The sequence below is a fragment of the Thalassophryne amazonica genome, chromosome 3 (genome assembly GCF_902500255.1).
Source record: "Thalassophryne amazonica chromosome 3, fThaAma1.1, whole genome shotgun sequence".
Lineage (NCBI taxonomy): Eukaryota > Metazoa > Chordata > Actinopteri > Batrachoidiformes > Batrachoididae > Thalassophryne > Thalassophryne amazonica.
The window spans coordinates 117,594,229-117,613,019 of NC_047105.1; the positions used below are offsets into that span (position 1 = coordinate 117,594,229).

The following is an 18,791-nucleotide window of genomic DNA, read 5'->3' on the forward strand; positions in this document are numbered from 1 at the left end:
GTAACAAAACATTTATTGACCACAGAGTTGATGGTTTTACAGCCCACTCATGACTTGATTCACTGGCAGCAACAGCTCTTTGGACTTCTGTTCGAGTACGACACTTGAAATCAACTCTAAAGCCTAAATTTTACCAAACACTTCATCTGCTGTCCATGAAATAATGAAGGTATAAGCACACACCTGGCCACACAACAGCTCAGTACTTTTGGATGCTTAAAAACAGGAAAACACACAATACTGTGTAGGTAATTTGGATATAAAAACCCTCAAATAAAAGCTGACAATCTGCAACACAAGTTGGATTAATGTTGTTTCAACTACACTATGCTGTGGAAAATGGCAAAACCAGCAAAATGTTGTGTATTCACATGTTGAGTGACCTAACGGTATCATTAAAAAGAGATAAAGTACTGGTTATATGAGTTTATACTGTATAAACAAAAAATAATGTACAGTGGAGTATCATTAGTCCACAATACAGCAGAGCAACTACAAATAAACATGATAGCAAAATACTGGGATAGAAGAAGTAATTGTCCCAGAGATTGAGGGACATGCGTGTGTGTGTGTGTGTGTGTGTGTGTGTGTGTGTGTGTGTGTGTGTGTGTGTGTGTGTGTGTGTGTGTGTGTGTGTTTGTGGTGGCCAATATGTACAGGATTCCTATCCCATTAAAAATGGTGGGGGTAGATTTTGAGGATGAAGTACAGACTACATGTGTCAGAGAGCTTGTCTACAATGGTCCATTGTGCAGTAGGGGTTAGCAGAATTTTCAACAGTTTTGCAGCTTTTAGACAAAAACTGTTCCTCATACGGGCGATTCTACCCTTTGGGCTCTAAAATTTCTTGCTGAAAAGGACAAGGATTGAAGAAGTTGTGTGAAAAGTTCAAGGTGTTCACCAAGTTGCAGACCCTGTCGATCCAGGCATTTTTATATAGGGTTGTGCTCAAAGGTTCAAATCCAACTCAGTGGATTTGATTCTGGCGTGTAAAACCTCTTCAAAACGGACACTCAGTAGGATTTACTCACTGCTGAGCTGTCACCATGAGACAAGTCTGGACTCCCTAAAACCCAAATGGGAACTGGATTTGGATGAATCCATATCAGACTCACTGTGGGGAAGCATCATCAAGAACATTTATTCATCTTCAATTTGTCTGAGACATTCTGCACTTCAGTTTACAGGTTTTTCATCGTCTGCACTGGTCTAAGGACAAACTGTCAAAGATTAAACCTGACCTGGACCTGGCCTGCAACCGCTGCGAACAGACCCCGGCCTCACTATTTCACACATTCTGGACCTGTCCAAGACTACACTGTTATTGGCAGTCTACTTTTAACACATTTTCTGCAGTCTGTGGTAGGACTGTCCATCCCTCCCTCCTGACGTCTGTCAGGATACGTGGTCGCGTGGCACAGAAGGTGGGTGAACACAAATGTAAACTCTCAGACGATACGTAAGAAGTAATAATAAGCTGTATCTCACAAACAGTCCAGGGTCTGGTACACAGAAAGGCAGAGAACGTAGCAAAGGTACAGATGAGGGAAAGACAAAAATACGTGGTCAGGAACAGGCTGAGGTCAAAGGCACGGAGAGATACAATATCAGAGGCAGAGGCAGAAGGCAAAATCCGGAAAACAGAACAAGGTCAAAAAACACTGAGGCAAATGAAATAAGGTCAGGGCTGGAACGAAAATACAAAGATCAACGAGCTGGCACCACAGTGAGGGAAGTGAGAGCTTAAATAACAGGTGATGTAACAAGGTGCACGTGTGATCGAAGGTTCTGGAAGGAGGTGTGGTCTGGTGAAACAAAGAGACGGGATGAGAAGCAAGCGAGAGAGTGTGAGTGAAAACGAAGCAGATCAAAAGCAAGAGGAGTCAGTGAATGAAAACCAATGGTGAAGGTATAACGTGCCCACAGACCAACAAAAGGAAATGTGAACAAAATAAAGGGCAAACTAGGAAACAGAGTGACAGATTTAAAAATAGCACAAGAATAATAAGACTATAAACACAACTTGAACCAAATCTGAATATGACATCACAAACACGGGAAATAAGACAGAAGCAATTATAACCCAAAGTAGAACCGAACGTGGCCGAAGTATAACTAATAACCATCACAGAAAATAAGAAACTAAACCATGGAATGACCAGAAAATAAAGAAAGAACAGAAACAAAACCACAACCTACAGCAAAACAGATAATGGAATGACGAACAAATGATCACAGGAAACAATACCAAAAACAAAAAGAATACAACAAGATAATGAAACGCCAAAGATACATAATAAACAGAACCAGAGAAAACATAATACAAAATGATCATAAAAGGGCAACCAAGAGGATCAAATAAGGGGAGGCAGACGATAATAGGGTACAAACCCATAACTTCGCCCCGAGCCAGGACCCATCCTGACAACATCTATGTTTGGAGTTGCTCCTCTGGAGGCCTCATTCAGTAAAAATCAAAAGGCTATGACTGCGTTTTGCTCTGTGTTGGCCAGGAGACTCATTCTCTGCTGATGGAAGGATCCAAATCCACCTTCATATGGTTAATGGATGAGAGAGGTCATGTATCATATTCATTTGCAAAAGATCAGATACACTGTAAAAGGGTCTGTTAAGGTGTATTTTGATACATGGCAGCCTTTTTTAATCTTATTTTGAGAATTTGAATGCAGATATTTTAGTTTAAATACCATTAGGTTTTGTGATACATGCCAATATATCCAAGATTGTGTTTGTCTTTATTTAGATGTCTGTTCAACTTGAAAAAAATTCAGTGTTTGTGATCCGGTTTAGAAGGGGTGGTGTGTGTGTGTGTGAGTGAGAGAGAGAGAGAGAGAGAGAGAGAGAGCGAGAGAAATGAAAAAACAATAAAAAGACTATGATGAAAAAACTGCCTTCATTCTGATTGGCAGTCACCCTGTAACTGTGTAATTATAGTGTCTAAATGAGATCTTAAATTACCTGTGGAGAAATTGAAAGCCCTCCAAGGGGGTCCCCATCCAAGATATCTGTCCCTGCATTGTAGACTATTATATCAGTTGGGACCTCATTCAGAGCTCCCTCAGAGTGGAGCTCTACTTTGTGGAGGTATTCTGAGTCCTCAGTGCCCCAGTCCAGCTCCACCTTCCTCGTAATGGCTTCTACAAGCAGAAAAGGAGAAACCATCACTGAGCCAGATGATAAACTTCTAAAAGATATCTGGTATGAAATAAACCAGCTAAATTAATCCAGCAGCAGCTGTGCTAAGGTAAATACCTAAACCGTCAATCAATCTGCAATTGCCTCAGCATTCCTACGTAGAAAGAGGATTTCTTGTGGAACTGGCAGAGTAAAGATATTCACAGAACTGAATTATTTTATAATGTCCACTTAAGAAAATTTGTCATTATCAAGTGAACAGTCATGTAAATCTGTAGCAGTCCGTTAATTAGTAAGTATAACACATTCATACAAATGATGAAAAAAGGTTAATTAGGAGACCTTGATGTTTTAAAGTTCAAACAGAATTAAGCTGCAAAAGCAGCAAAGAACAATGCAACTGGATGTAAAACTTCAGTTTTTGCTAGTTTGTTCTAAGTCCAGTCTTGTTCATGTTTCAGGTATCCTGGAATTTGAGTGTTTGTCTTTGAAGACACTTAAATGTCAAGCAAATAAATTTGTCTGGGGCTGAATTATGAGACAGAATGTAACTGTGGTTTTTTATTTTGAGCAAACCAGAGTAGGTGCTTGTTTTACTAACTTCAGGGAAGAGATAATTAAATGCTGAATGAGACTTATGTATAGTCAATTCATGTCAGAAAGAAACAGCTGAAAAAGAAGAGAACTTTTAAAAGAGGATCATGACTATTCCTCTGTGCAGCAACAGTGAAAATGTTAATGGGGATAGAGAATCAAAATCATCTTTTTCATGTTTTTGGTGTTAGTTCAGAGTCTCCCCGCTGTGGGGAATACGAGGTCTATTAGACAATAAACCAACCCTTTTATTTTTTTTTAAACTATATGGATTTGAATGACGTGCGATTACACCAATCATGCTTGAACCCTCGTGCGCATGCGTGAGTTTTTTCACGCGTGTCGGTGATGTCATTTCCCTGTGGGCAGGCCTTGAGTGAGATGTGGTCCCGCCCTCTCGGCTGAATTCCTTTGTTTCACACGCTGCTCGAGATGGCGCGTGTGGCTTTATCAAAATTTTTTCTGGACCTGTGAGGAATATCCGAGTGGACACTATTCAAGAAATTAAGCTGGTTTTCGGTGAAAACTTTAACGGCTAATGAGAGATTATGGGGTGTTTCTGTCGGTGTAAGGACTTCCCACGGACCGGGACATCGCGCAGCACTTCCAGGCGCCGTCGTTGGCCTGTTTCGAGCTGAAAACATCCTAATTTAAGGCTTAATTCACCCAGGACATCGTGAGAGAACAGAGAAGATTCAGAAGAGGCCGGCATGAGGACTTTATGTGGACATTCCACTGTTTAAGGCCATTTTTTAATGAAAAACGTGCGCGCAAATTCGCCGAGTCGTTTCCGTGACGACTCGGCGAATCTGTGTGCGCCGCGACAGGAAAAACACCTCCGTGTTGAAAACCATTTGTAAAATTCAGGCGGCTTTTGATGGCTTTCAACAAGTGAGTAACTGAGAAATTGTTTAACAGCTTGGGCATGTTCCAACTTGCCCGTTAAGGTTTCCAACAGAGGTGTTTTTCCTGTCGCGACCCCCCGCGGTCGGGTCCGGCCCGACATGCGACTCTGCCCGCATGTTCTTTCATTACAAAATGTCCGTTAACAATGGAAGTCCGAATAAACTCCTCATGCCGACTTCTGAAAGTTCTCTGTTCTCTGACGACTTACTGGGTCAACAGAGCCTGAAATGTGGAAGTTTTCAACTTGAAACGGCGAGACGCTGCCGCCTCGAAGCACAGATCGCCGTCAGGCGCCATGGGCCGTCCTTACGGCGACACTACCAGACCAAAATCTCTCATCAGCCGTTAAAATTTTTACCGAAAACCAACTGAATTTATCGAATGGTGTCCAGTCAGTTGTGCCTTACGGTTTTGAAAAAATTTTGATCAAACAAAGCAGCAGTCTCTGAGCCATTCCAAAACAATGAAAAAAATCGACGAGAGGGTGGGCGACTCCTCACTCAAAGACTGCTCACAGGCGATTGACGTAAACGACAGGCGTGAAAAAACTCTCGCATGCCCACGAGGGTTCAAGCATGTCTGATGTAATCACACATGATTCAAATCCATATGGTTTTTGAAAAAAATAATAAGGTCGGATACTTTTCTAATAGACCTCGTACACATGAACTGCCAGCAAGTTTCAGAACCTCTGTTTCAAGTATTTCTCCTTTTTTGAATTGCCCCTAGAAAACAGGCCAATCCGTTTTTGAGAGAAAAGTTATGTCACTTTTTCACCAATAGCCCCCCCACACACACACCCACCCACACCCACCCCCTTTCACACACGCCCCTTCGAATTAATTATTCATAAGGTTGTGCCCACCCATTCCTACCACTGGAAGAGGAGCAATGGCGAGCTACAGGTGTGCCTTCCCAGGCTGTCACAGCGTACTACGATCTTTACATATTCTTCCCACGGAAAGCAATGTACGCGATCAATGGCTTTTATTCATTTTTAACCGCATCCCCAGTACATACAACCGCCGACTATTTCTTTGCTCTGCGCATTTCACGGAGGACTGTTTCACAAACCTTGCACAATTTCGAGCTGGCTTCAGTCGGCATTTAATACTCAGTAGAGGGTCAGTTCCGACTTTGCGACAAAATCAACCCCAGCAATCAGTACAGCCTGTAAGTGTCACATTTTCTTTTGTTTTAAATTTGTTTTTAAATTTATTTCGGATCTTTTTTTTTTTATTATCATTATTATTTTGTGACTGGACTTTATGTCACAGTCAGCCTCTGGCTGACTTCATGTTGGTGGGCGAGGAACAAGATTTATCACTCAACAACAATGTTGAAACGTGATCTGTTAAATAAGTTAGTGAAGATTACTGTCGTCTCGTTTTCGCTACAATGCGCTCAACTTTTGTTCAGAATCAGCTTCTTATCACTGGTAACGACGCGGCTTTCCTCTCACTCAAACCCGCAGCTTCACAGTGCTTTAAACCATCGTCCACAGACTTCAATAGCGACACAAGTGCAGCAAAATGAGACGAGTCATTGGATAAATGCTGGGCTTTGTCCCGCCCATCGGAGGCTCTGCGTGTCTGGGGGTCTATGGGGCAGTGGGCTGGCCTCGGCTGGCCCGGACGCCCAGCTTCTGCATGATGATTGGATGATCTGTCTGAGGCTGAATCCATTTTTGATTGACAGCGAAATGAGCGAATCAGCGATTATTTTCATTCTGTTCTGAGTTGAACCGTAGACTTTCCTAATCCTCTTAGCGGCATTTTCAGTGAGAGCAAGGGCAGCCAATCAAAGAACGGCAACCGATCAGCGCCAACACCTACGTGTATTTCATAATGAGGTTGCCAAATAAGCTACGAAACGATGCCATTAAAAGCAAATGAGGCATTCTAAACCCAGCACAGTAACATAGCTGTTTCAGAGAGCCTTTTAGGAAGGTTCTGTGCCATTACAGACCCAACCAATTTTTTTGGGGCTACATATCACATCACAGAACAAGGATTAATGCCCCATTCAACCTCTCTCTATCACCTTTAAATGGCTACATGTTTTGCTGTCACATAAACTTTAATGTATTTACTCGTGAATTTGTATTAAAGCAATGATTCTGATGTTATGGAAACTGCTGAATGTCAGATTTCCTGCTGAGCACTAAGAACGTGACGTGGTGGACTGAGGAAGGGGGGAAATCACAGATTAATTAAAATGGCACTGAGTGACATCTTGAGGCGACGCTCCCTGCAGTTTACAACACCACCTCCTTCCACAAATTAGAAACAGCAGGAGGTCTGTCACGAGACAATAACACATGAACACTGAAACCTTACTGGCAAACTCTCCTAAGGATGTGCTGTAAATGGAATTTCCCCAAAGACAAAAATAAGTGCTGCTGAGCGGTATTTTTTTTTTTTTTTCAATTTTTTATATAGCGCCAAATCACAACAAACAGTTGCCCCAAGGCGCTTTATATTGTAAGGCAAGGCCATACAATAATTATGTAAAACCCCAACGGTCAAACGACCCCCTGTGAGCAAGCACTTGGCTACAGTGGGAAGGAAAAACTCCCTTTTAACAGGAAGAAACCTCCAGCAGAACCAGGCTCAGGGAGGGGCAGTCTTCTGCTGGGACTGGTTGGGGCTGAGGGAGAGAACCAGGAAAAAGACATGCTGTGGAGGGGAGCAGAGATCGATCACTAATGATTAAATGCAGAGTGGTGCATACAGAGCAAAAAGAGAAGAAACAGTGCATCATGGGAACCCCCCAGCAGTCTACGTCTATAGCAGCATAACTAAGGGATGGTTCAGGGTCACCTGATCCAGCCCTAACTATAAGCTTTAGCAAAAAGGAAAGTTTTAAGCCTAATCTTAAGGCTTAGAAGAGTTTAAACTGGAGACAAATATGAGTTTTTTGGTGTGTTAGTAGGTCCAGCTTGGATTTAGTTTTATTGCAAATTATAGAAGTAGTTGGAAGGTGAAAAATTAACTTTGTTAAAGGCACATTTAAAAACCATTAAAGCTATGATATTTATATGCAGATTCCCTTTCCACTGGACAGGCCTGGTGGACCCCGTTATAAAGCTAAGAATTACAGCAGTGCTTTACAGTGTTTTTGCATCTTATCACTTTCATAATTTATCTATTAAGAAAACGTGACCAAATAAAATAAAGGTTTTTGATAGTCTTTCATAGACCATAACATCATTTTAATCCCAAACATCAGCATGGCAAAGAACAGTGCAATTCTCCAACCACAAAGCATATTATGGGCTACATTTTAAAAAGCAGTAGGGCAAAGACCCCATAATGCATTAAGTTTGACAAAATCTGAATGTTTCACACAACCATAAGTTTATAGTGAGAAACAAATGGAAAATTTCAGGCAACAGTTTGTCCATTTTGATTAAACCCTTGCTCATTTTAAAGTTACATGTCTGCATATTCATATCTTCAATATAAACATTAGAAACAAGATTTTTGAAATCTATTTATGTAAATGAATGCTTTCAAAGAAAGTTTCTGTCATTACCCAAACATTAATGAGAGGTGATGGTGTAGAGATTAAAGTAGTGGGTTTGAGGCCAGAGTATCCTTGGCTCACATCTCTGTCAGACCGGAAAATCATTAAAGCCCCTTTGGGCAAGGTCCTTAATTCCTAAATTGTTTCTGGTGTGCAGCTGAGTGCTAGGCCCCCATGAACCATGTAAACATTTGCATCATTCCATTGCAGTGTCAAGACAGTATTTTAGAACAGGTGCTTCACTCTTGTTGCTAATTAGGCAATAAGAGGTGAAACAAATTTTCAACATCTACCAACTCAATGGCAAGTGTGTATTGTGGGACATTAACTTGATATGTCTCAAAGTGTATCATTTCAAATGGTTGACACTCAAACAATATCATTGATGACTGGCAAAAGTGTTCAGTCCAAATCCTGATATACAGTGAGGAAAATAAGTATTTGAACACCCTGCAATTTTGCAAGTTCTCCCACTTAGAAATCATGGAGGCGTCGGAAATTTTCTTCTTAGGTGCATATCCACTGTGAGAGACATAATCCAAAAAAAAAAGAAAAAAAAAAAATCCGGAAATCACAATGTATAATTTTTTTTTATAATTTATTTGCATGTTACTGCTGCAATTAAGTATTTCAACACCTGCCAATCAGCAAAAATCCTGGCCCTCAAAGACCTGTTTGTCCGCCTCTAAAAAGTCCACCTCCACTCCACTTATTATTCCAAATTAGAAGCACCTATTTGAGGTCGTTAGCTGCATAAAGACACCTGTCCGCCTCACACAATCAGTAAGACTCCAACTACTAACATGGCTAAGACCAAAGAGCTGTCCAAAGACACGAGAGACAAAATTGTAGACCTCCACAAGGCTGGAAAGGGCTACGGGGCAATTGCCAAGCAGCTTGGTGAAAAAGGTCAACTGTTGGAGCAATTATTAGAAAATGGAAGAAGCTAAACATGGCTGCTAATCTCCCTCGGACTGGGGCTCCATGCAAGATCCCACCTCGTAGCGTATCAATGATCCTAAGAAAGGTGAGGAATCAGCCCAGAACTGCATGGGAGGAGCTGGTCAATGACCCGAAGAGAGCTGGTACCACTGTTTCAAAGGTTACTGTGGGGAATACACTAAGACGTCATGGGCTAAAATCATGCATGGCATGGAAGGTTCCCCTGCTTAAATCAGCACATGTCCAGGCCGTCTTAAGTTTGCCCGTGACCATTTGGATGATCCAGAGGAGTCATGGGAGAAGGTTATGTAGTCAGATGAGACCAAAATGGAATTTTTTGGTCTTAATTCCACTCGCCGTGTTTGGAGGAAGAAGAATGCTGAGTACCATCCCAAGAACACCGTCCCTACTGTGAAGCATGGGGGTGGAACATGCTTTGGGGGTGTTTTTCTGCATGTGGGACAGGATGACTGCACTGTATTAAGGAGAGGATGACCGGGGCCATGTATTGTGAGATTTTGGCAAACAACCTCCTTCCCTCAGTTAAAGCATTGAAGATGGGTCGTGGATGGGTCTTCCAACATGACAATGACCCAAAGCACACAGCCAATGGCTCCGTAAGAAGCATATCAAGGAGTGGACTGGCCAGTCTCCAGACCTAAACCCAATAGAAAATCTTTGGGGGGAGCTCAAACTCCATGTTTCTCAGCGACAGCCCAGTAACCTGGCTGATCTAGAAAAGATCTTTGTGGAGGAATGGGCCAAAATCCCTGCTGCAGTGTGTGCAAACCTGGTGAAAAACTACAGAAAACATTTGACCTCTGTAATTGCAAACAAAGGCTAATGTACCAAATATTAACACTGATTTTCACAGGTGTTGAAATACTTATTTGCAGCAGTAACATACAAATAAATTATTAAAAATCATACATTGTGTTTTCTGGATTTTTTTTTTTTTAGATTATGTCTCAGTGGACATGCACCTAAGATGAAAATTTCAGACCCCTCCATGATTTCTAAGTGGGAGAACTTGAAAAATCACAGGGTGTTCAAATACTTATTTTCCTCACTGTATCACCACTCAGCACTTTGACAATGATCACTGACTTTTGGGTTATGCATTTATTATCATTTATCACAAGCCATTTAAGTGATACAGCATGGATTGGATGGGGCGGCATGGTGGTTAGTGGTTACCACTGGTGCCTCACAGCAAGAAGGTCATGGGATCGATTCCCAGTCTTTCTGTGTGGGGTGTGCATATTCTCCCCATGTCTGCATGCGTTTCCTCCGGGTACTCTGGTTTCTTCCCACAATCAAAAAAAAATAAAAACATGTTAATTTAGGGTCTGCTCCTGACTAAGGCCGCGTCTACATCTGGAGTTGGTCCCTGGGCGCTGGACTGTGGTTGCCCACTGCTCCTAGTGGTTAGATTGTGTTTAACTGTAATTAGGATGGGTTAAATGCAGAGGACAAGTTTCATGGTATGTATATATGTGCAATGACAATGAAGTCTATTCTATTCAATTCTATTACTTCATTGATCCCTATAAAGTACATATGTTTTCCATGCAAACATTACAGATCTTTAAATTCAGATACAGATCCTACTTCCCTTTCATTTCAAATATTGGGTCAATAGAAAGGTCAACATTTTTTCCACTTTCATACATTTGGTTATGATTAAATATTTTCAATCATTTTTAATATTCAGCTTTGAAGCCAGGACAGCACAGTGGATTAGTGGTTAGCACTGTTGCCTCACAGCAAGAAAGTCATGGGATCAATTCCCATCTGTGACCTTTCTGTGTGGAGTTTGCATGTTCTCCAAGTGTTTGCATGGGTTCCCTCCAGGTGTTCCGGCTTCCTCCCACATACAAAGACATGCAGGTTAGGTGAACTGGAAACTTTGAATTGACCATAGGTCTGCGTGAAGGTGTGAATGTGTTTGTTTGTCTATATGTGGACCTGTGACAGACTGGCGTCCTCTCCAGGGTGTACCCCGCCCCATGCCCTGAGACTGCTAGGATAAGCTACAGCCCCCCGTGACCATTGATTGGAGTAAGTGAAGTTGAAGATGAGTGAGTGAGCTTTGAAGCCCACTGAAGGAACACTTCAGATGAAAACTGCATAGATACAGTATGCACAACCATTGCATCTGATGATTTTACTTGTGACAGAACATATATATATATATATATATATATATATATATACACACAGTGTAATGTTGCTGTGGTGTGATGCTGTCTGGGAAGAATGTGGTGAGGCACCAAGGCACAAAAATTGCATCACACTCCAACTAGTTTTGGACGCAACTCTTCTGTCTTCCAAACTCCCCAGTACAACTGGTTAAATTATCAACAGAACAAGCATTTGTAAAGCAGACTGCTTAAATTTGCCGTCACTTGAAATTAGCAGTAATAGGGGACAGTCGATCCCTTTTATCAGTAAGGGAATATGAGAATCCAAGGACAGCAAAATTAAAATTTTCCGGGTTAACTAGCACAGACTGTACTCGATGATTTAAAACATATTTTACTTCTAATGGGACTGCACCCTCAGAATTACATACCTCATGTCTTACAGAGTTTACTGTATAACATTAAAGGGTGGAAATTCAACAAAATTGCTTGTCCAATTTATCCAATATGCTGTTCTCAGGGTGTTGTGAAACATGTCAGTTTTTGTTGTCTCTATTACATTACACTCTCCAACACACATTTCCCATATCCTTTAAATAAATACATCCTCATTTGTGCACCTGCATGTCTTCAAAAGTACAATCATGTCTGCATTCACTGTAAGCACGGTAAGCAAAATCAACACCCAATGTGAAACCTAACTGCTCATGTTGTGACAGAGATCATGTATGATATTCTCTGTACTGTGTTTGGATTTGCACATTAGAGTGCAATAAATCCATGCCTTCCTTGATCATTTCCATCCTGTACATTCACACCTGAATGAGAGAGGTCAGCAGACCTTGCTACAACAAGCGGTCTAACAGCAGCAAAGATAGACCTGTGCTTTGGATTTGTGTTTCCAAGGTTGCAGTACAGCAACAATTTATTACTTGATGCAAAGCATCCTCATGGATTACTGATTTCAATTTCTCCTGTGAAGAGCATGACCTCCAATGCACTTGGTTTCTCTGAAAATAAGGGGTGACATTTGAGAAGATCACAATCAATAACAGGATGAAAAAAAAACCCTCTTGCATCTCTGGGGTCCTTGATAATGTGTGCTATAAATTTTTGACAAATGGTATGTTGGGCAATTCTACGGTAATGGAATTACAATCTGAGCTAAACTGTCATGGTTAGATGCCATATGTCCAGATTTTGCTGTTGTTGTAATTCCGTTACCATATATTTGCCCTGATTGTGAAAAAATATATATTTTGTGGCAAAGTGAAATAAAAACAGAACAGATAAGAGATCCCAAAACATTCCTAAGCCATCGGGAAAATACAATCCCTCCAGTGTGTCCTGGGTCTTCCCCAGGGCCACCTCCCAGTTCGACGTGCTAGAAAGACCTCCCAAAGGAGACTACCGGGAGCATCCTCACCACATACCTGAATGACATCATCTGGCTGCTTTCAATGGAGTAAAGCAACAGCTCAAGCTTCTCACCCTGTCCCTGAATGTACAGTAGTGTTCAGAATAATAGTAGTGCTATGTGACTAAAAAGATTAATCTAGGTTCTGAATATATTTCTTATTCTTACATGGGAAACAAGGTACCAGTAGATTCAGTAGATTCTCACAAATCCAACAACACCAAGCATTCATGATATGCACACTCTTAAGGCTATGAAATTGGGCTATTAGTAAAAAAAGTAGAAAAGGGGGTGTTCACAATAATAGTAGTGTGGCATTCAGTCAGTGAGTTCGTCAATTTTGTGGAACAAACAGATGTGAATCAGGTGTCCCCTATTTAAGGATGAAGCCAGCACCTGTTGAACATGCTTTCCTCTTTGAAAGCCTGAGGAAAATGGGATGTTCAAGACATTGTTCAGAAGAACAGCGTAGTTTGATTAAAAAGTTGATTGGAGCGGAGAAAACTTATACGCAGGTAAAAAAATTATAGGCTGTTCATCAACAATGATCTCCAATGCTTTAAAATGGACAAAAAAAAACAGAGACGTGTGGAAGAAAACAGGAAACAACCATCAAAATGGATAGAAGAATAACCAGAATGGCAAAGGCTCACCCATTGATCAGCTCCAGGATGATCAAAGACAGTCTGGAGTTACCTGTAAGTGCTGTGACAGTTAGAAGACGCCTGTGTGAAGCTACTTTATTTGCAAGAATCCCCCGCAAAGTCCCTCTGTTAAATAAAAGACGTGCAGAAGAGGTTACAATTTGCCAAAAAACACATCAACTGGCCTAAAGAGAAAGGAGGAATATTTTGTGGACTGATGAGAGTAAAATTGTACTTTTTGGGTCCAAGGGCTGCAGACAGTTTATGAGACGACCCCCAAACTCTGAATTCAAGCCACAGTTCACAGTGATTCAGTACAGTATAGCGCATACCAGGTATCATGGATCAGTTTGGATATGTCAAAATACTTGAAGAGGTCATGTTGCCTCATGCTGAAGAGGACATGCCCTTGAAATGGGTGATTCAACAAGACAATGACCCCAAGCACACAAGTAAATGAGCAAAATCTTGGTTCTAAGCCAACAAAATTAATGCCTCGCAGATGTGAAGAAATACTAGTTTAGTGATTCACAGGATTGCTAAAAAAGCAGTTTGAACATAATAGTTTTGAGTTTGTAGCATCAACAGCAGACGCTACTATTATTGTGAACACCCCCTTTTCTACTTTTTTTTTTTTACTAATAGCCCAATTTCATAGTCTTAAGAGTGTGCATATCATGAATGTTTGGTCTTGTTGGATTTGTGAGAATGTACTGAATCTACTGGTACCTTGTTTCCCATGTAACAATAAGAAATATACTCAAAACCTGGATTAATCTTTTTAGTCACATAGCACTACTATTATTCTGAACACTACTGTAGCCCAGACACCCAATGAAGGAATCTCATTTCCGATGCTCATGACCTTCTTCTTTCCGTCATTAGAATCAAAATCAAATTTATTGCCAAGTAAGTTAGCACATACAAGGAATATGATCTGGACCCAGTTTCATAAAGCAGTCTAATCTTTTAGTCTACTAAACTTACTTAGTAGACTACAGTTATTCGCCCAACATCATCTGTCTAATCTCCGTTTCACATCGATGGCTAAACCTGGTAGATTAGCCATTTTACGTTAACTGATGATTTTCACGTTCATAATGGCTTGTAAGCTCTGTTGTCAAGAAATGCCTCCGATGCTAATGTATTGTTTACTTCCGGGTTGGTTGTTGCCATGAACTATCCAGCCTTTGTTTCGTTAACCGCCTTTATTAACATTTACGGACCCATACGAACTGCAGAACGATGTGCTTAGCTCTTAGCTTAGTAGTTCTTCTTATACACTTCCATGAAGCCTTTTTGTGCACACAGTGCTACTCAGCATAACAGTGGCACCCGGTGGCTAATGTGAGAACTGTCACAAACATCACCACAGTCATCTGCTACAACCATGGCCAAAAGCGGAGGAAGCTCTCCTTTTGGAGGAATACGAGTGATGTAGGGGTGCTCGTGAGTCTTCTATCAAGTGTTGGTACATGATAACCGCCATTTTTAGAGGTAAAACACTTAAGTTTTGTCGACTAAAATAAGATTAGCCTCCTCTGTATCAGGATAAAAACTTTCGTCGGGTAACATGGAACTTTAGCTGACTAAGAGCTGTGTGCAATGACTAACATCAAAAAAATAGTCAACTAAGTGAGTTTAGTTGGCTAAACTAGACTAGACTGCTTTGTGAAACCGAGCCCTGGTGTTGTTTGTGCATAAAGCCGCGGCCCCACCGAATAATGAAGGATGAAGAAGGAGCCACGCACCCTGTTTTTTTGTTTTGTGACCTATCGTGGCAGTATAGTGGCTCAGAGTGGCTCTTAGAGGCATTATCTTCAGTTAACAAGGCTCCTCTCTGAGCGTGGCGCTAATTTCAAGATGTTCAAAATTTAGCAACAACAGCGTGGCGCAGTTTGTGTTCGAGTTACTGCGATGGCTTAGATGCATTTGCGTGGTGCTTACGAGTCTGCAAAAAGTCCATTATCCGTGCGCCTGGCACTTTCGCAGGACCTGAGAGGCTATTTCTGGAACAGCTCTCCTCTTGCGCACACAATTCCACCTGCTCTGTGCACTGGACTCTATATAAAATAATTATTTTGTAGTGGATTAATCATTTTCTGCCAAACCTTGGATGCTGAAAACACCTCTTCTAGAATCAGAGGACTGTTTCATCTGGATGCTTTTTTTTCCCTCTCTTTCCTGCTCCATGTGGAATGTATTTTGAACAGCTTAAGGTAATTATTTTTAATATTTTTATAGCTTGATAAAACAGTTCCTTGCTGTAAAAGTATGTCTGTATGTTGATGTCTGTTGTATGTAAAAGTATGTTGATTTAATATCTTGTTAATGGATCACACGAGCTCCGCTGTGTGTGCGCACTGACGCAGTGACTCATCATCACGCTTCAAACAAGCATTTAGGCAGAACACCAGCTCACAAAAGAGTGATATTTCAGTCAATATTGGACGAACACAAAATTAAAATTTGGGTGACTGCATGAAAGTGGATGTGTGTTTAAAGCCATGGAAGATAATAACTCCAGTGGAGCAGCTAACAGCAGGAGCTGTGCGGCAACACAGGTGGAGAGCACACAAAAGACCGATTTTGAAGACATAACACAAAGTTAAAAGTTGTATCATGATAACTTGTAAGCTGCGTAAGAAATATATATATATATATATATATATATATATATATATATATATATATATATATATATATATATATATAGGGATGGGTATCGAGAACCGGTTCCTTTCGGGTATCGTTAAGAAATGATTCGATCCACCGACATCAATAAGCTTTGTGCTTAATGATTCTGTTATCAGTCCTTCAGAGTGGCTGTTGTTTTGGCGGGTGTTTGTCAGGAAAATGATCATTTCTCTACATTGATTACAGACCCTGCAGCGGGTCCTTAATCAACTTTTCTGCAGCGCGGCTTTGCTTTGAACCTTGAACCAATTGAAGCGTGGTTCGCAGATTGAAGCAATGCTTCGGTCGATTGCTTTGTTTATTTCTTTCTTTCGCTTAATTTTCCCCCGCTAAAACCCTAAAGAGCATACGTCTGTGAGTATTATTTACCTTTTCTATGTTAAACCGACCTGTTATGGTCTTCTGAAACAGTTGATAGATGTATTTTATAACTTAAAAACGGGAGCGATGCTAATGCGTTAGCATGTCTATGGAATTTTCAATGTTAAAAGTTAGCATTTAGCAAGCTCTCCTAAATGGATTCAGCACTCACTCCAGTTTATTGTCTGGAATAGTCCCAGATTGCATTTCAGAGCTTCTAGAATTCAAACATTTTCATGCAGGTGGTGTTGGGGGGTAATTTTGGGTTTCAGCTTTTTTTGTTTTTCACCACTTTCATCCCTGAATATGAGTTGTGATTCACTTTTGTGTGGATTAAAGTTACTAACTGGGACTCATGTCTTGTTGCGAGAAAGAAACAAGAATCATCCTCTGTTCTGTTCACACAGCTCCAAACGTTGCGCGGCTCTCTGACAAGTCAAGATAGAACGATAGAATTCAGTCTGAATTAATAACTTCAAAGTGAAACACAGTTTTGTTTATTTTTATTTATGTCCAGAGATCAAGGATACAGTGACTAATTTCATATTTATTTACTTTAAGACTCAAGGAAATACATAGAAAACCTGTAAAGCCTACTTTTGGTACAAAATTCATGAGGTATCGATTCCCTTATCGATACCTCATGAATTTTGAAAGAATTTTGAAATTTTGAAAGAATCGATAATGGCATCGATATCGATAAAACCTTATCAATACCCATCCCTATATATATATATATATATATATATATATATATATATATATATATATATATATATATATATATTTTATTTTTATTTTTTTTTAAATGATCCACAGGTGTATATAATAAAACGGCTACCTCATTCTGTATGCAGAACAGCACCGCGCGCAAAAGAGCGCTTTTGCAGAAATAAATGGACGAACACAAAAAGTGGATTCACGTTGTAAAAATGACTGTGTTTAAAGGCAAGGAAAAAATAAAGCCAGCAAGCCATGGATGGAAAGGAAGCCACTAAGAAAGAGCACAGAGGCGACTGTCCATGAAAGGACAACAGCAGCGCGTGCACAAAAGAGCGATTTTGCAGAAATAAATGGACAAACATAAAGATTTGTGTGTTTAAAGCGCAGAAGAAAAGCCAGAGAGCAACGGAGCCAGCGAGGAGCACAGAGGCAGCTCTCCAGGAACCCGTGGTTCTGTGAATTGAAAACCCACACTTTGAAGGGACCAGGTGTGGGAGGGCTGGAGGTTTGGATCAAACTCATGCCTAAACGTGTGCCAACATGGCATTATCATGGCGCTATCATGGCACTACGTGGATTAGTGTGGCTGATGCGAGCCATTCGAGGCTGTAATGACAGGTCGGTCGTGCCTCACTAGAGGCTGCTATGCGGCACATGCGGGGTACAGAGAGGCACATAGTGGCATCTACATAGTGGATAGTGGATATGTGATAGATCAAAACGTGGGTCATTCTTCGAATAGTCACCCCACACCCATGCGTGGCTCCTTCTTCAGCCTTCATTATTTATTAACCCGGTGGGAAAGGGAAAAAAAAACTTCTGTAAGAAGTAAAAGAGTCAGGTAAGCAAAACTATATTCACTGTTGACTATAAATATATGGTAGTGGAGTGGGACTGTGCAAAAACAGGTGACTGAAGTACAGATGTACCCAAAATTCATGACCATGCATGGGAATAGAAGCATAAATGGACTTGTAAATTAAAGCCCCGTTCACACCGGGGGTGCTCCCGGTTGCGCCGTGTCATTATGACAACGCCACGTGGAAGCAACTCAGTGCCGAGACGATGCAGCTCGGCGCCACAACAGTGCGAGGGCGCAAAGGAGGAAGCAAGTCGGGCGCCGAAAAATTAAACCTGTTTAATTTTTTTGGCGTCCTGTGTTTGACGCAGAAAAAAAGTGGTTCCAGCGCAAGTCGGGGCAAAGAGGCATAATTCGGGGCAAAGAGGCATTAGCCGGCATGACTCAAAGCCAATTTTGGATTCCTGCTGGTTTCCATTGTTCCCGCAGTATAAATCACGCAGGATTGTTTTTATACCATGTACTTAATGCAGTAAAAACTACACGCTGAAGAACAAAAATGCAGACTGATTGCCAGAAATATCCAGTAAAATGTCCAGACATCTCTAGTCCACTCATGGACGCTCGTTCACGTGCGCACATGTGAACAATTAAAAGAAAAAAAAAGTCTGGCTGCAGGCAATAGTTCCTTGTTCTTTGCTCAAACTCTCACATCACAGTTAAAAAAAAGGACAAAAAAGGACATAAGACCTGAGACAGGACATGTCAACATGAAGCAGAACTCCAGACATCTCCACATTTGCTTGATGGTTCGCTCGCGTGAGCGAACCACATACTTTTCATTGTGGTTAATGTTTTCTTTTCACTCTTAGTGCTTCAAA

The 18,791-nt window shown here is 41.0% G+C and overlaps 1 protein-coding gene across 1 annotated transcript in view; it reads right to left on the bottom strand.

Annotated features, from left to right (window-relative positions):
- hdac11 (histone deacetylase 11) overlaps nucleotides 1–18,791 on the bottom strand; it is a 193,110-nt gene that overhangs the window by 14,038 nt on the left and 160,281 nt on the right. Inside the window, exon 10 of the mRNA XM_034167370.1 lies at nucleotides 2,980–3,158. Coding sequence (XP_034023261.1) covers nucleotides 2,980–3,158 — 179 coding nt within the window. The remainder of the gene's footprint in view (nucleotides 1–2,979; nucleotides 3,159–18,791) is intronic.